The sequence below is a fragment of the Heloderma suspectum genome, chromosome 4, assembly GCF_057233095.1.
Source record: "Heloderma suspectum isolate Gila_16-S chromosome 4, 16-S_ref, whole genome shotgun sequence".
Taxonomy (NCBI): Eukaryota; Metazoa; Chordata; class Lepidosauria; order Squamata; family Helodermatidae; genus Heloderma; species Heloderma suspectum.
In genome coordinates, this window is record NC_139461.1 from 238858173 (window position 1) to 238874656 (window position 16484).

The 16484-nt window shown below is 43.7% G+C and overlaps 1 protein-coding gene across 2 annotated transcripts in view; it reads right to left on the minus strand.

Annotated features, from left to right (window-relative positions):
• Positions 1 to 2427: 2427 nt before the first annotated feature.
• KCNC4 (potassium voltage-gated channel subfamily C member 4) overlaps positions 2428 to 16484 on the minus strand; it is a 39894-nt gene continuing 25837 nt past the window's right edge. The window contains exon 4 of one of the 2 annotated variants that reach the window (XM_084852849.1): positions 2428 to 3180. In XM_084852849.1, coding sequence (XP_084708975.1) covers positions 3161 to 3180 — 20 coding nt within the window. In that variant the 3' untranslated portion in view covers positions 2428 to 3160. Of the gene's footprint in view, positions 3181 to 3427; positions 3570 to 16484 lie in introns of those variants that run through there. The other variant, XM_084852850.1, reaches the window with a different exon arrangement.

Consider the following 16484-nt stretch of genomic DNA (forward strand, 5'->3'; position numbering starts at 1 on the left):
CCTGCTGCTTGGCAAACAGTCTGATATAGTAGCTTTAGGAGGTTTAAACTGCTGTAGTCATCTACTGAGGTTGAAACATGTAAGCAGCAGTGCATGTTTTGTTGCCTTTGGTGAAGAGGTGTAAGCTGTTTGAGTTTCAAGCTCTCAGAGTTGGTGTGAAGATAGAGGGGGGCACGGATGCCACCTTGAGTTTCTTGGAGGGAAGGTGAGATACAAATGTAATATAACAACAAAGCCTGCACACGTGGACTGTAGCAATTAGATAACTTTAGGAGCAGGGGTGCAGTGGTACATTTGGAAGTGCAGGCGCTCAACATGACAGTCCCCCTAGCCAGGCCCCCCAAGGAGAGTCCGAAAATTCAGGCAGCTGTGTTGATCCATTTCCCCAACCAGTTCCAGCAGTTTTCATCTCCACCGGAAGCATGTCTTTTCTAACGCTAATTGGTCTTAATTGTCTCTTCAAGGCCAAGCCACCCCAAAGTACTTTGTATTACAACTGGGAAAATACACTGTTGCTGGGAAAATTCATTCGCCTGCAGCTAGTGTGAGGATTGCAGCTAAACTCAAAGGAAACAGGAAATTCTGGGGGACATTGAAGAACATCAGCAACCTTGCTAATAAAAAAGTGCGGGTGCTGCATCCCTGTGAGCCCTGGCTCCACTACACCACTATTTAGGAGGGCAACATTAGACATGATGTTGGAAATGCATGAACTGGACTTCCACTGGTTTCTAGAAAGATTAATGGCAGCCATGGTGTGGGGAGATTTAGACTGGGACCACAGCACTGGGAGAGGGAAAGTTTAATCCTTCCATCCCATACTGTGTTCCCTGTTAAAACCATCCCCCCAAAGCTGCTATTTGCTTCATGAGGGAAAAAGTGCAGGTAGGTACCCATATGATACCTGCAACTTTTCCCATGTGGGGAAAATAACAGCTTCTCAGAATATAGCTGGCAGGACCCTCTGATCTCAGAAGCTAAGCAGGGCCAGCCCTGGTTAGTTCTTGGATGGGAGACTGCCTGGGAATCAGGCTTCCTGCATGGAGCAAGGGGTTGGACTCAATAGTCTTGCAGGCCCCTTCCAACCCTATGGTTCTATGATTCTAAGCATGTGAGCGCCATTTTAATTAGGAAAATGCCACAGGATGAAAAAAATAAAAATCAGCCCCCACAGATTGTTAGAAAAAAAATTAAATGGGAGATCCTCTTCACTGATCTCCCACGTCATGTGAGTTTGGCTCTGAATTTGCACCAAGACCAGGGAGGGGCAACCTGTGGTCCTCTACATGTTTTGGCCAACATCTCTCACCATTGGCTATGCTGGCTAGGACTGATAGGAGTTGGAGGGCCACAAGTTGTCCACCCCTGACCTAGAGCCAAAGTAAGGCAGATGCATCCCTAGGAGAGGAGGATGCATTTGGCAGGGCTCACTTTCAATGCATGCATGGGACTTGGCATATCTATGGAAATGGAGGCAGTATGGGAGAAAATGAGAGCTGTGCGCTGCAGAATCCAGAGGTGCTTCAAAGGGAAGAGCGGCGATTCATTCGGCCTTCTAAAGGTAGCACATTGGGTAGCTTGGTTGAGTCAGAGGGAGAAGACAAAGGCAAAATGGAAACTGACAGCACCATGCCTGACCAACTACAGAGAGGGTTAGACCATTGTCACCTTACCTGTGTGTACCTGGCACTTCAAAGACATTCTACCACACCACATTTTATGGAGCAGAACCATCAGATCAACTTAAACCCCCTTTTTATACTGTAGCATCTGTGTATCAAATCAGGGCCACTCCCCATCCCACATTTCAGACCACACATGTCTCCCAGGAGCATGCCTATTCCTAAACGTCCCTATCTGTGGGCCTCTGGGACACAGCAAAGCCCTGCACAAAACAAGAAGTTGCTTCATTGTCCTCTGACATGGCCAAGTGTTTTACACTAAGTGGAATGGGGAAAAGGACATGCCTATAGTTTGCCTCCTGCCTGAATCATGATAACTACAGTCTCCCAGGCACTTCTCACACCTCCATAGGGAGGCCTGACTCACTCATAGTTTGAGAGGCTTGGCTCTATAGATGATTCCACTGGTTATTTCAGAATGAGCCAGCAGCTGATGACGTTCTTGCACAAACACTTTCAATTTGGTGAGGCTGTCAGTCAGTTAACATAGGAACTATGTGAAAACAAGCTGATGAGTGTCCTAGGCTTCTGCAGCAAGAGCGCTGCACAGACCAGGTTGTCTGACCCCTGACCACAAGGGATGTGATTGCAGAATGTAGAAAACCATGCCTTAAACTCAAGAGTCTTGGCTACACAATTAAAGTCAAAATCACTGTCATGGCAGTCCAGTGGAACAACATCATGCTAGCTGTTCGGTTGTTTGACCCTTCCCAGTAACCAAGAAGAAAGGGCCAGAGCAGAAATACCCCAAAGTTGGATCTCAACTCTCAGATCTTTTTATTAAGACTCTAGTACAGTTTGACAGGAAGAGGCACGTGTACAGCGTAGAAGATAATAGTACTAAATACTGTTTGGGATGTAGTAATAGCATTGGGGGAAAAACACATAATCATCTCTCCAGTTTAATGATTCTGCCTCTTTTCCATTGAACACATCCACAAGCTACTTTGTCAGGAAGTAAAGATTTCTCCTTTCAACATCTTGTGGGTTCAAATTCCCAAACAATTTCATGAATATCATTTTTAGAATGGGAATTTCCTATAGAAGAAGCTTGGAGCACGTACAGTAAGTAGAGTCTCTAAAAAAATAAAATCTGCAGACAACGCTTGGCACTTACATACTGAAGCATCTGCAGGAGCCTGTAGGAAGGTATCTAAGATTAGCAATGTCCGTAAGAAGGTCCAGGAACCATTTAGGTTACTACAGTGGAACAGCAGCGATGCCAGCCAGCAAGTCAGTCAACGCAATAAAAAGGGGAAGGCTGCTGATGGAACAATTCAGGTATTTGTACAGGATGAGAGCCCAGGATGACACTGGTAGCTTGGAGTAACCGGGGATGCCTCAAACACATTTTTTATACATTGAATACATAGCAAGCAGGTTTACAGCAAGTAGGCAGGTCATTCCAGCTTACATTCTTCCCATTTACATTTCTAACAGGAAAATCGCTCGAGCCAATCCCAGCTTCTAGTGACAAGTCACTGAGGATTCAACAGTCCTGCAAAAACAAGGATTTTCAGATTCTTTCCCCGTAAAATATTCTAAACAGACAAAAAAGGAAAAAATATTTTCCAACCAATGCTTCGTTTAAGTTGGTGTCTCTCTGTCCCATGACCAAAGCTTGCTGCAGAACTAGTTAAACAGGAGGGCATCTTTTCCGCTCTTTCGATTTAAGATGAGACCTGGCACTGAAAACTCCGTTAGATACTTTTTGCCTCCATTGATTCTTAGACATGAATGGCTTAAAATGATATGCATATAATAAGGGAGAAAATGAGAGCTGTGTGCTGGAGAATCCAGAGGTGCTTCAAAGGGAAGAGCGGTGATGATTCATTCGGCCTTCTAAAGGCTGGAGAAACTGCCCAGATAGCACATAGGGTAGCTTGGCTGAGTCAGAGGGAGAAGACAAAGGCTCAGTGGAAACTGACAGCACCATGCCTGACCAACTACAGAGAGGGTTAGAGCATTGCCACCTTACCTGTATGCGCCTGGCACTTAAAAGACATTCCTACCAGACCACATGGTCATGGAGCACAACCATCAGATCAACTTAAACCCTTTTTTATACAGTAGCATCTGTGTATCAAATCAAGGCCACTCCCCACCCCACATTTCAGACCACACGTGAGCATTTCTCAGGAGCATGTCTATTTCTGGCCAACTCACTAGCTATGCACTGAGTGACTGTTTATTTAAGCATTATTTTTTAAATAAAACTTTAAGAGAGTGATAATTAAATCAGCCTGTGTAGTAGACATACATGCCATTGGCACAAACCCTTTGCTTAATAAAAATGGGGCAGGGAGGGGAATTGCTGGTTGTTTAGTGGTTGTTCAGGCAGGCATTTGGGATGGGTTAGGGTATTTTAGAAAATGTTTTTACTGTAGAATTTTATTGTTTTAAACTGCTTTATTATATACATTGTACATCGCCCAGATTGGCTGGGCGACCAGCCAGATGGGCGATTAAATAAATAAATAAATAAATAAATAAATAAATATTTCTGACTGACTTGAGTTTGATGATCCTGCTGTAGCCATTTGGAGGTAATACAAACTAACAATAACAAATGCTCTTGCACACTGCCATTTGCAACTTAATCTTGAATAGAGCAAGGGGTGGGTTTTAAACATTGCTGACAATCCTGCACTCCACTTTTACAGATATATCTACACACACACCTGAAATGGAACACCTCCAATGTTAGCCAACTTGATGATACCAGAAACTAACTAGATGGAAAAGGCAGTATCTGAATTGAGTGCCATGGAAGGCACAGATAAGTCACTCTGGCAGAATATTACTGAAAGTAGATGAAATGTCCCTACCAGGTTTCTCTGTGGCCAGAGCACTGCCTTCATAAAGGATCTACAGCTCTGGTTGGGTTGTGATTTCCCTTGGCACTGAGCCCCCTAATAGTATCTAGGATGAACAGCCTGGGACAATATCCTAGGTGGGTATCCCAAGTGAGGGTCTAAGGAGCAGAATATCTCAGCTTTCCCCATCAGAATATATCATGTACAACTGTTCAAGCCTTTTCTCCCTATTAACCATACAGAAAGGTCATGTAGGAGCAGAACCATTAAATTATATTAATATATATCAGTTAAAAGAAACAAAAATGGGGCTTAAGAGCTTCTCTAAACTGCAGCAACCCAGAGGTAGCACGGAATGTCAAGTGGAAAACACTTGCCAGTTACAATACTCATGTCAGTCAATGATCATTGTCCATCTAGTTCTTATACTGTTGTTTCAGTAGAGATCAGAATACAAAAAAGAAAAAGATACTTAATAATTATAGGTATGGAAGCAGCTGTGCTCTTATTAGATACCAGCTGTAGAAAATGGAAACTTCCATCCATGTTAGTCCGTGAACTGGACAGTTACCAGAACTGGATATATGAAGCAAAGGGACATCAATAGAACAGAGTGGTCGTATTGTATCACAGTAGTGTTTTGGCAGGGATTTCAAACTTTGCATCATTCCTATCATTCATTTTTGGAGTGTGAAGTTTAAAACAATTTTGGTATGTAACAATCCTCTAAATAAGACAAACGGGAAAAATTCACTTGGTAAGTCCAAATGACAGTGGTTGAATTTTGTCAATAGACCATTTCTATTTTAATCCCATCTTTGTTTTCTTACACAAGCCCAAAACAGGTTCCTAAAAACACTTGGATTGCACAATTCTTACCATCTCCTTCTTGGGTGACTGTGTATTTGACAGTAATAAGATATATTCTTCATACAGAGAACCTGATTATTTGGACGAGAGGAAATGATTGTGCAGATTTTTCTCCATTTACAAGTCAGGTGTAGAGAGATGGAATAGCTTGCCCAAGCTTTTGTAGCATTCAGTTGATAATGAGATGCCCAGCCCTGGATATGGATATATAGATATAGATATATAGATATAGATATATATTTAGCCACAGCCTCAATTGCTAGGCCAGCCTTTGCTTGGAAGTTAAATGAATCCACTAATGTTATCCTCTGTCCCTCCTTCTCCTGCTGCTGCTATCACAGCATGGTCTATTATAAGAAGATATTGCTTTCAGTGTGGTTATCACCCTTATCTCTGATGGAAGTATGTGCCTTTAACACTGGAATGACATATACAGCAAGTGCTGCTCTCCCCATTGCTGCAATGCCTTGCTGGGGAAAAACTTCATATGTTAAACTGCTGCCTATCATAGTGCTGTTGGAAGGCAGGAAGCCTTAGTCAGGAAAAAACATGGCAATAGCAGTGTGTGGGGGACTGAATGCTAACGAACAATGCTAATGATACCTTGTGCTTAAAACTTTCATTGCATAATATCCTCTATGGTTCTTAATATGGCTAAGGTAGTCAGAAGTAGCTCAGGGTTGATTCACACATGCTTGTCAACATGATATTACTTGATGACTAGTTACTCCAACTTGCAGCTGTCTTTGTGAACTGCCTCAGTTAAAGACCACTGTGTTTGATATGAAAGCTCTGTCTGTGGTGTTTGACCGGCGATGGCTGTTTCACACATACAAGGCACCAGCTGATGTGCAGTCATCAAATGATGGACAAGAATGTGTGAACTTGCTGTAAGCTGACTGGAGCATCTCCCAGAAAGGGACATTCCATGCAAGCCAAATATTGCAAAACTCACAGCAGTGATGAAGTCTGGCATCCTCCCCAAGCAGGGGGAAAGCAAGGCTCTCTTGGTGCACCAGCGCATCCACCAGCAATTGGAATTTGCAGTTCTTAGTAACCACAGCACTGATGTGAAGGCTCAGCATTTGACATACTAGGACTTCCAGACATTAGGGCTGCCTCACACACAATGGTTTCCCTATAAGAGTGAAGGGTTGGGGTGTTGAGGCTCAGGCCCATGGACCGTATCTGGCCATCTGGAATCCCAATCTGAGGATTCTCAGATGGCCCTGCCCCTCCCGCCCAACCATCAATTGTTTGGTGGTTTCCCAGCTTTTGTGCAATTTTTCCCTATTCTAAAAGGTCGAAATGCCTCTCCTGGGGCTTAGTTCTTGGGCGTAAGAGCTTTAAACTCAAATATGCTGGTATTTTTAGTCCCACGCCTTTGGCTCTGCCCGCTTTTGCCTCCAGCTCTACTCATCACAGGAATATGGCCCCTGAGAACGTCTCCAGAATGGAATTCAGCCCTTGGGCTGGTGTAGAGGGAAATGTAAGTTGTCATGCGTGAGAAAACTTCAGAAGTGTAATTTACCCATGAACAGAAGCGAAACATCTCAGGATGCTAAAACAAAGACTTTATTTGTTAAAAAGCCCAATGTGTTTCAGCCTATTTGTATTTTAAGGCCTTCTTCAGGGGATTATAAAAACATCTGCAGAAATTCCTATGATAAATATGTCCTACTCAAATTCACTGGCAATTCCTCAAAGGCCTTGAAATACAAATAGGCTGAAATGCATTGGGCTTTTTTACATATAAAATATTTGTTTCAGCATCCCGAGATGTTTCGCTTCTATTCATGGGTCCATTTTGGATGCTCTCTCACTTTTGTACCAGAACTGTAAGTTAGCCGCAGTACCAAGTGTTTGGAAAACATTGCAAGATACTACTTCCAAACACCTGCACATGTGGCAAAATAGACACTTGTGCAACTCCAACATGAAACAGTGTGCGTACAGCAATGCACACTGCTGCTCTCTTTCTCTCCCCCACCCCTGCTGTCACATCTGTGTAGGAAAAATGTGAAGCAACCCTCAACCCTTTTCATTATATCTCCAATTTTTGAAAGACGACACCAAGTGACAGAGAAATTGAAGCAATCTAGAATGAGAATGAGAGTCAAAAATCTGTCTGAATTCTAATGTCTCTTAGGGCACAATCCTATGCATGTTTAAACAGAAAAAAAAGTCCAAAATTCCCAAGCTTTCTTCACATGGAGCTTTTATCCTGCGATTGAGATCGCTCAATCATGGAAGTTTGCAGGCTTTTTACATCAGCGGTCCCCAACCTTTTTGGGACCAGGGATCGGTCCGTGGAAGACAATTTTTCCACGGACCGGGACAGGGGGGGATAGGACTGGGCCGCAGAAGGGGTGTGGGAACCCCCCTTACCTTGGGTCCGCGGGGGGGGGGAATCTGTCCCTCACCCCCCAGAATCCACGTCAGCCCTGGACTCGCCACAGAGCTGCCGGCCAGCTCCAGCCAGGGGAGGACTTCTGGCTGCTGGGATGCAAATGGCGTCCACATAGCGGACGCCATTTGCGTCCCTGTTCTTTGCAGTAATAGGCTATTACTGAAAAGAACAGGCTCTGGCCGGGGGTGGACTTCCGGCCGCTGGGATGTAAATGGTGTCCACGTAGCAGACGCCATTTACGTCCCTGTTCTTTGAAGTAATAGGCTATTACTGCAAAGAACAGGGATGGAGCTGGCCAGCAGCTCTGCGGACTCACCGTGGAGAGGAGCCGGCCAGGGCCAGCGAGGATTCCGGGGCGGGGGGGAGGGACAGATCGTTCCCCCCCCCGCAGACCCAAGGTGAGGGGGGGTTCCCACACCCCTACTGCAGCCCGGTCCCTAACAGGCCACCGACCAGTACCGGTCTGCGGCCCGGGGGTTGGCAACCCCTGCTTTACATGACGCCGTGACCTTCCAGGGCATCTCCTGCACTAAATGCCCTTTGTTCCGTTTTTAAATAGATCGCAGATAATGAGCTATCAAATTACCCCGTTGTGTTCCGCTTGAGTTCCCTCTATGAAAAGAGGAAAAGGACTTTTTCCATCTAAACATGCACAGGATTGCGCCCTTAGAGAACTGGAGCAAGGATAGCTTCGCTCCCCCCAGCCCCCTCCTCTTAGAACAATGAGAACATAGGAAGTTGCCTTTTTCCTGAGTCAGATCACTGGCCTGTTTAGCTTAGGATCATACACATAACCTTCAGGGTTTCAGGCAGGAGGCTTTTCCAGCTCTGTCTAGAATCACCAGGAATAGAACTTTGGAGCTTTGGTATGCAAAGCATGTGCTCTACCACTGAACTAAGGCACTTCCAAAAAGGTGGGGGGAGTGGAGATTATAAGATTTAAAGAAACTTGCACCCCGATCTTTTGCAGGTTTACTTGGAAGTAAATTCCACTGAGTTCAATGGGACACCCCCAAGTAAGTGTCTGTAGGATTGTACCCTTAAGAGGCCATCTAGTCCAAATCTAAAGCAGAACTGAGCTCTGTTTCAGTCTCCATCTCCTTTTCCCCCTCGCAGTTCTTCTTAATTCTCGAAGGCAAGAAATTAACACTGGATCATAAACTTCATATACATGTGACTGTACCTTTTATTATATCTTGGTCTAATCTTTTAGGCATATTTTGGGTCTGGTAATTCTTGCTCAAAGGGATTGGGATAGATGAACTTTTTGAGATTATGCCCCAGGCTTACAGTTCTACACTTCTATAAATGCACGAGGAGTTAAACATTTGCTAGAGAAAGTCTTCTCTTTATGCTAAGGTTGTATTTGATCTAACTGCTCTTTTACTTCATTACAATGAGAAAAGTCTTACTGATGTTTTTATTTTAACAGTAAGCACAAAGGAGTCTTGCTGGCAAGGCAGGAAACCCACTAGTATGGTTGATTTCTGGGCAGCTCAATTATTGCTATGACATTTAAACTTCTTGGCCGGCTAACACTTTGGGCTTTCCATTTTCTGCACTTTCTTTGGGCTCCTCTGAGAAAATGAAGACATTCTGAGATGTGGAACAATAGTATTAATGTACAAAATATGTTTTCTTGTGTACTGCTTTTTTTGGCCAAGGATCACAACACAACTCTAAATATAAAGGCCTTATTCCACATTTAATATACAACATTAATTTTTGTGAACCACCCAGAGAGCTTCTGCCATGGATTGGTACAGAAATATAATAAATGAAATAAAATGGAAGTATTTTGCTCATGCATTTGATTCTTTTCACCAAAGATCTCAATTACAACCCTAAATATATAGGCCTCATACCACATTTTCCAGCAGCACCAGGTTGGGGAAGGCTGGATTAGACTAATTCACAGGAAATTGGTCTGCCAACAGTGCAAATGGAGCCTAGATTTACAAGCAATTCACCTCCGATTGTTAAATGTGGGGAAAACACAGCACGGTATGGCTATTACATCATGCTCTACCTGTGACCTTCCCATGATATATAGCCACCCGTACTGCTGGAAACAAAATGCTGTACTAGATGCATCCGGAACCAGCAAGCCAATTCTCATATCCTCAGTACGTCCCGCCTGGGGACAGCTTCAACAGAATGGTAGGTCTATAAGGTGCAGCAGTCACAGATGCGGTGCTGTTCCCCTATTAAGAAGGAAACACCACTGAACCTGGATCAAGAATTTCTGGGTTTTGCAGTTGGCGGGAAGCTTGGCGGGAAGCAATCAATGTCCATCCAGAAGGGCTCCTCCCGCTCATTAATGAGGTCATCAGAGGCAAACAGAAGCCTCATTTTCCAAACATGGATTGGATCCCCACCATTTGCCCATGGAAAAACTGAGGCCAAAGTTCACTTTGTTCTTGCAAGAAGATCTGGACCTTCTGCACTCCAGAGAGGAGTTCTCCTTACTCTACTGCCACAACAGAGACAAAGAGGATCACCTGCAGCCTGGAGTGCATGGTTTGCTTACATTTCCATGAAATGGGAACATAGTGGCAAATAATGCAGTGCTCCAAGGCTGTGTATGTTGGCTCTCATTTTTGTATTTGTCTTTGCAAATACAAAACAAACAGCAACCGCACTCCAAGTACATGTAGGCGTATTCCAGCATTGCCCTATACATGCAGGTACAGCTGCAATCACTCGTCGAATGTAACTTGAACAGAATAATAGTTATAGTAATGGCGGGGAAGACACGAGATGGCCATTAGCATTTTGTGTGACCAGATTTGTTCCCACTTCCTTAACTTTGCTTTGAATTTGTCTGAAATAACTCTGAAGCAACGGACAGGCACCTTCCCCTTAATACCTACATATATTAACTACCACAGCTATAATGCCTTGCTTATTTTATGGGCTCATGGTATTTTCTCAGGTCAGCTCCTGTGGGATTGCTCTGGAGTCAGACCTCAGGCATCTGACAAATTTGTAGTTGATTGGTTGCAGGAAGCTGCATCCTGTTCCCAGCACTGGGTCAGGAAATCAGTAGCTGCATGGCTACGGGTGGCTGTTCCCAAGAGATAGGATCTAATCCAGCTAAACTCACAGGGAGCAAAATGTCATGCAGGTTCAGTTTTGAACTAGTAGGTTCAGCACAGTGTGCTCAAAGAAATATCCTTTTTGCTACCTTTCCTGGTAGACACAATAAAGCTAAGTAGGACAGCCGGATGCAAAAGAGGACAGGGCTCCTGTACCTTAAACAGTTGTGCAGAAGATGAAATTTTCTATTAAAGGTGCAGGCACCCTGTCCAGTTTTGCATCTGGGAAAACAGAAGGAGGGGAGCATCCAAAGGAGATCACAACAAAGATTGTGATCAGTAGATTGACACAGGAGACAATCTTTTGCTGAAAAAAATCTGCAGACTTTTTTCCCTTCCCCTAAAGAAGGCCTAAAAATAAGAAAAAGTCCGAAACGCGTTGGGCTTCCTACAATAAATTAATTTTTGCATTTTAAGAACCCATTTCTCTTCTTTGTGATCCACTTTTGCATCTGGCCACCCTAAAACTAAATGAACATGGAGATAGATTTAGCGCTCTCGCAGACTGGTGAGACAGTGGCAAAGAAAACCGTACCTGTACATGCCAGTTTTGTCATGGCTAACCTGTACGTTAGCTGGATGCTTTGCTCAGTCTCACTTTTATGTGGATTCAGGCAATTAGTTTTCTCATGCCAGAAAAAAAGCCTTGCAGGTTAAAGCTATTCAAGACATCAGACCACTGCCAGAAAAAATACATAAGCAAGTCGTGGTGGGGATCCCAGTAAAAAAGAGTCACATAAAAGGGTCTAACACACAGTGGATTCCTGTGCACTGTCCAGTTCTTTGAAGATTGCACTATGCAGTGTTGTCAAAGCAAACAAAGAATATGGTGCCAGATTTGGGGAAAATGTACTTAAAATAGACCAATCAAGTAAGAGATAACTGGAGCTGCTCTTTCTTTGGGCCTTTTGTTTGGGCTTTTATGCTGCGATTGAGTCCTTCACAGAGGTTTGTGGGCTCTTTATATGACGCCCTGACCCTGCCGTGACTCTCCTCCCTGCCGTGACTCTCCTCCACTAAATGCCCTTTGTTCCGTTTTTAAATAGATCGCAGATAATGAGCTATCAGTTTACCTCCTGTTCCGCTTCAGTTTCCTTGGCCCAAAGAGGAGCGAGATCAATGAAAGATAATGGAAGACTCAGCTATGGGGAGAAGGAGCGGGGGAGTGGGGAAAGGAAGCTGGTGAAAAAGGGCGTCAGTTATGATGCTGCATTTAAAAGGGAAGCAGAAAGCGCCATTTTAAATCCAGGATTTTAGGCTGGTATAGGAATGCCCTAATTCTCCGGGTCACTGCCTAGCAGTGGCAACCGTACAAACCAAATACTGATCATCTGAATCTTGCCTTACAGTCAGATCCTAAATGCATTTAGTTGGAAGAAAAGTGCATTGGTTTCTGTGGAAGTTACTGCAAAACAAGCTAGCTTAAGAGTCCAGTCTTTACCTGAAGACAATTGTAAAAAAGGGCACTTTCACTCTATACCTCTCTGTATTCTTCCCTGAAAGTTTCTCCTTAATTTGAAATTTTCCTCTCAGTAGGTGCCTTTGGAAAAGCTCTTTCTGGAGAACAATTTCCATTGCCAATGTATGGATATTACAAATATAACCCACATTTTATGTGTTTGTCAGGAAAGCAGGATGGGGACTACTGATTTCTCCACAGTATGGAGGCTTCTACTAAGCTTCCTGGTATCTCAGTCCTTAATTCTGTTTTTTGTCCTCACAGCAGCAAGATTATTAGTCATGCTTTTTATACTAAGTTGCATAATGCCAAGTCTAAAAATTGCAGAGCAGAGCTGTGTGTCAGTTCTAATAAGCATTGCCTTGAACAATATTGTCCTTGCTGATTAGGAATACTTGGACCACTGAAGATTTACCATGTCAAATAGCAACAGGCATGTCCTTGGTTTAAGCACAAATCAGGTTCAGATGTCAGCTGTTTAACTCCACACTGTAAACACATCGTGGAATCCATCTAGCTATATATGGCCGGCCCAATAATTTTCAAAATCTCCAGCACATCAGCATCATGCCCGATTTCCTTTCCTGGTTTCCCCGCAAACTTGCTATATAAATGTGAGGAAATTATCTGCGAAGCATACAAATGGAACGGTGAAGGAAAAGGCTCTTTGGGGTAATTTGATCTGACTTCCTGCCTTACAAAGGCCACAGCTGTCTGATCAGTAATGAGTAAGGTGATTGTGGCTGAGCAAAATCCACGTCCTAAGGGCATGCATGCACGCGCGCGTGCGCACACACACACTATATTTTACCCTTGACTGCTATATTAACAGGGAATTGCTACTTACTTACTGGAAGCCTGGCTTCAAACAGTAGCAAGAAGCAATTCTCTACACACGACTGAAAACCTATGAAGGAATAGCTGCAGTCCAGGCCCACGCAACTTCCAGCCATCAAACCATCACTACATGCAAGCCATGTATGGTGGCCCACTTGGGCCTTGATAAACTTCTTGGTTTTCTCCTGCCTGCAAAAACAGGAATTTGTTAAGCACCTGGTAGGCCATAGGCCACAATATATAGGTGGCGAACCATGTTTGACTTAGGGGGTTTCAAGTTGTGAAGGGCTGTTCTAGCATAATGCAGTTGGCAACTTTCTTTGCTGCTCCTCCTTGCATGTTGAAATTTAGAATTGCAAGATCCTGGGGGCAGGAGCCTGTCTTTTTGCTCATGTTATGCTATAATGTGCAACATACATAAATGGCATTATATAAAAATAAATGATGAAACTGAGTTACACCAGGGTGAATGCCACAAATGTGTAAAGTGAGCAAGCCCTTAAATCAGAAGCCAGCTCCTCAAAATTTTGTTTTCAAACCATAGGCAAGGTAGGTGCATGAGCATGCAAATGAGAAACAGGGTTAAAAGGAGAAGGGGGTTGTGTCTCTTCACTGCCCTTACTGCAAAGTTGCACTAAACCTACTAGGCCTTCACTCTGTTGTGCTGCCTTCTTTCCATGTTTTTTGAGCAATGAACAAACTGGTGACAAATTCTTGCTGCATAACCACCAAATGCATCAACCCATAGGGCTACCCACAGCTTTGCTGATTTGGACATCAGGTTAGTGCTGCTGCACCCAACTGAGAGTTCAAGCAGCATTCCTAAGTAACAACAACAACAACAACTCCAATACCTTTCCTCAACTGGACATCTTTGCATCAATAGCAGGAGGGCTGAACAGCTTACACTAGTCCCACAGGGGACCAGCATGAAATGAAGCCCTCTGCAAGTGAACTACAGGGATTATAAAATGCACTGTACAAGTCCATCTCAGGTGACCAGGTCCAATAGTACTACCGTAAGTAGGTGGTGGTGTGTTTTTTTCATTTTTGATTTTCAGCCATTACTTTAGGATGATCTGTAAAGATGGAAAATATAGAAGCTAATAAAAAACGAAGTATGCTGCAAATTTCAGTGAGGGTGAAGACATCTGTTGATTCATTGGAAAATTTTAAATTATTGAGAATGTATAAAATGATGATGTCATGGCATAACAGAAAGAACCAATGAAGTTGACAGTTGATTTAAATATCACCAGATGAATTGCAATGGCACACCTAAAATATATTTTATTTATTCGTTTGTTTGTTGTTCAGTCGTTAAGTCGTGTCCGACTCTTCGTGACCCCATGGACCATAGCATGCCAGGCCTTCCTGTCCTCCACTCTCTCCTGGAGTGTGCTCAAGTTCATATTCATTGCATCGGTGATGCTATCTAGCCATCTCATCCTCTGCCGTCCCCTTCTCCTTTTGCCTTCAATCTTTCCCAGCATCAGGGTCTTTTCCAGTGACTTTTCTCTTCGCATTAGGTGGCCAAAATATTGGAGCTTCAGCTTCAGTATCTGTCCTTCCAATGAGCACTCAGGGTTGATTTCCTTTAGGATGGCCTGATTTGACCTCCTTGCAGTCCAGGGGACTTGTAAGAGTCTTCTCCAGCACCACAGTTCGAAGGCATCAATTCTTTGGCACTCAGCCTTCCTTATAGTCCAGCTCTCACAGCCATACATTACTACTGGGAAAACCATAGCTTTGATTATATGAACCTTTGTCGGCAAGGTGATGTCTCTGCTTTTCACTATGCTGTCTAGGTGTGCCATAGCTTTCCTCCCAAGGAGCAAGCATCTTTTAATTTCATGGCTACAGTCACCGTCTGTGGTGATCTTGGAGCCCAAGAAAATAAAATCTGTCACTGCTTCCATTTCTTCCCCTTCTATATGCCAGGAAGTGATGGGGCTAGATGCCATGATCTTAGTTTTGTTAATGTTGAGTTTCAAACCAGCTTTTGCACTCTCCACTTTCATCCTCAACAAGAGGCTCTTGAGATCCTCTTCGCTTTCTGCCATTAGGGTGGCATCGTCTGCGTATCTGAGGTTGTTGATAATTCTCCCGGCAATCTTAATTCCGACCTGTGATTCATCCAACCCGGCGTTTCTCATGATGTACTCTGCATATAAATTAAATAAGCAGGGTGACAATATACAGCTTTGCCATACTCCTTTCCCAATTTTGAACCACTCGGTTGTTCCATGTCTGGTTCTTACTGTTGCTTCTTGACCCTCATACAGGTTTCTCAGGAGACAGGTAAGGTGGTCTGGTACTCCCATCACTTTAAGAATTTGCCACAGTTTGTTGTGATCCACACAATCAAAGGCTTTAGCGTAGTCAATGAAGCAGAAATAGACATTTTTCTGGAATTCTCTGGCTTCCTCTATGATCCAGCGAATGTTGGTGATTTGATCTCTAGTTCCTCCGCCTCTTCGAAACCCCGCTTGTACTTCCGGTAGTTCTCGGTTCACATACTGCTGAAACGTAGCTTGTAGGATTTTCAGCATCACCTTGCTGGCATGTGAAATGAGCACAATTGTGCAGTAGTTTGAACACTCTTTGGCGCTGCCCTTCTTTGGAACTGGAATGTAAACTGACCTTTTCCAGTCTTGTGGCCACTGTTGAATGTTCCAAATTTGTTGGCATATTGAGTGCAGCACTTTAACAGCATCATCTTTTAGGATTTTAAATAGCTCAGCTGGAAGACTGTCATCTCCGCTAGCTTTGTTGTTAGTAATGCTTCCTAAGGCCCACTTGACTTCACTCTCGAGGATGTCCGGCTCAAGTTCAGTGACCGCACTATCATGGCTATCGGAGACATTAAGATCTTTCCTGTATAGTTCTTCTGTGTATTCTTTCCACCTCTTCTTAATGTCATCTGCTTCTGTTAGGTCCCTGCCTTCTTTGTCCTTTATCATGCCCGTCTTTGCATAAAACATTCCCTTGAGATCTCCGATTTTCTTGAAGAGATCTCTAGTCTTTCCCATTCTATTGTTTTCCTCGATTTCTTTGCAGTGTTCATTTAAGAAGGCCTTCTTGTCTCTCCTTGCTATTCTCTGGAACTCTGCATTCAGTTGGGTATATCTTCCCCTTTCTCCCTTCCTTTTCGCTTTTCTTCTTTCCTCAGCTACTTGTAAAGCCTCATCAGACAGCCACTTGGCTTTCTTGCATTTCTTTTTCTTTGGGATGGATTTATCAATTTATCTCCTGAACAGTGTTACGGACCTCCGTCCATAGTTCCTCAGGCACTCTATCAGGTCTAATCCC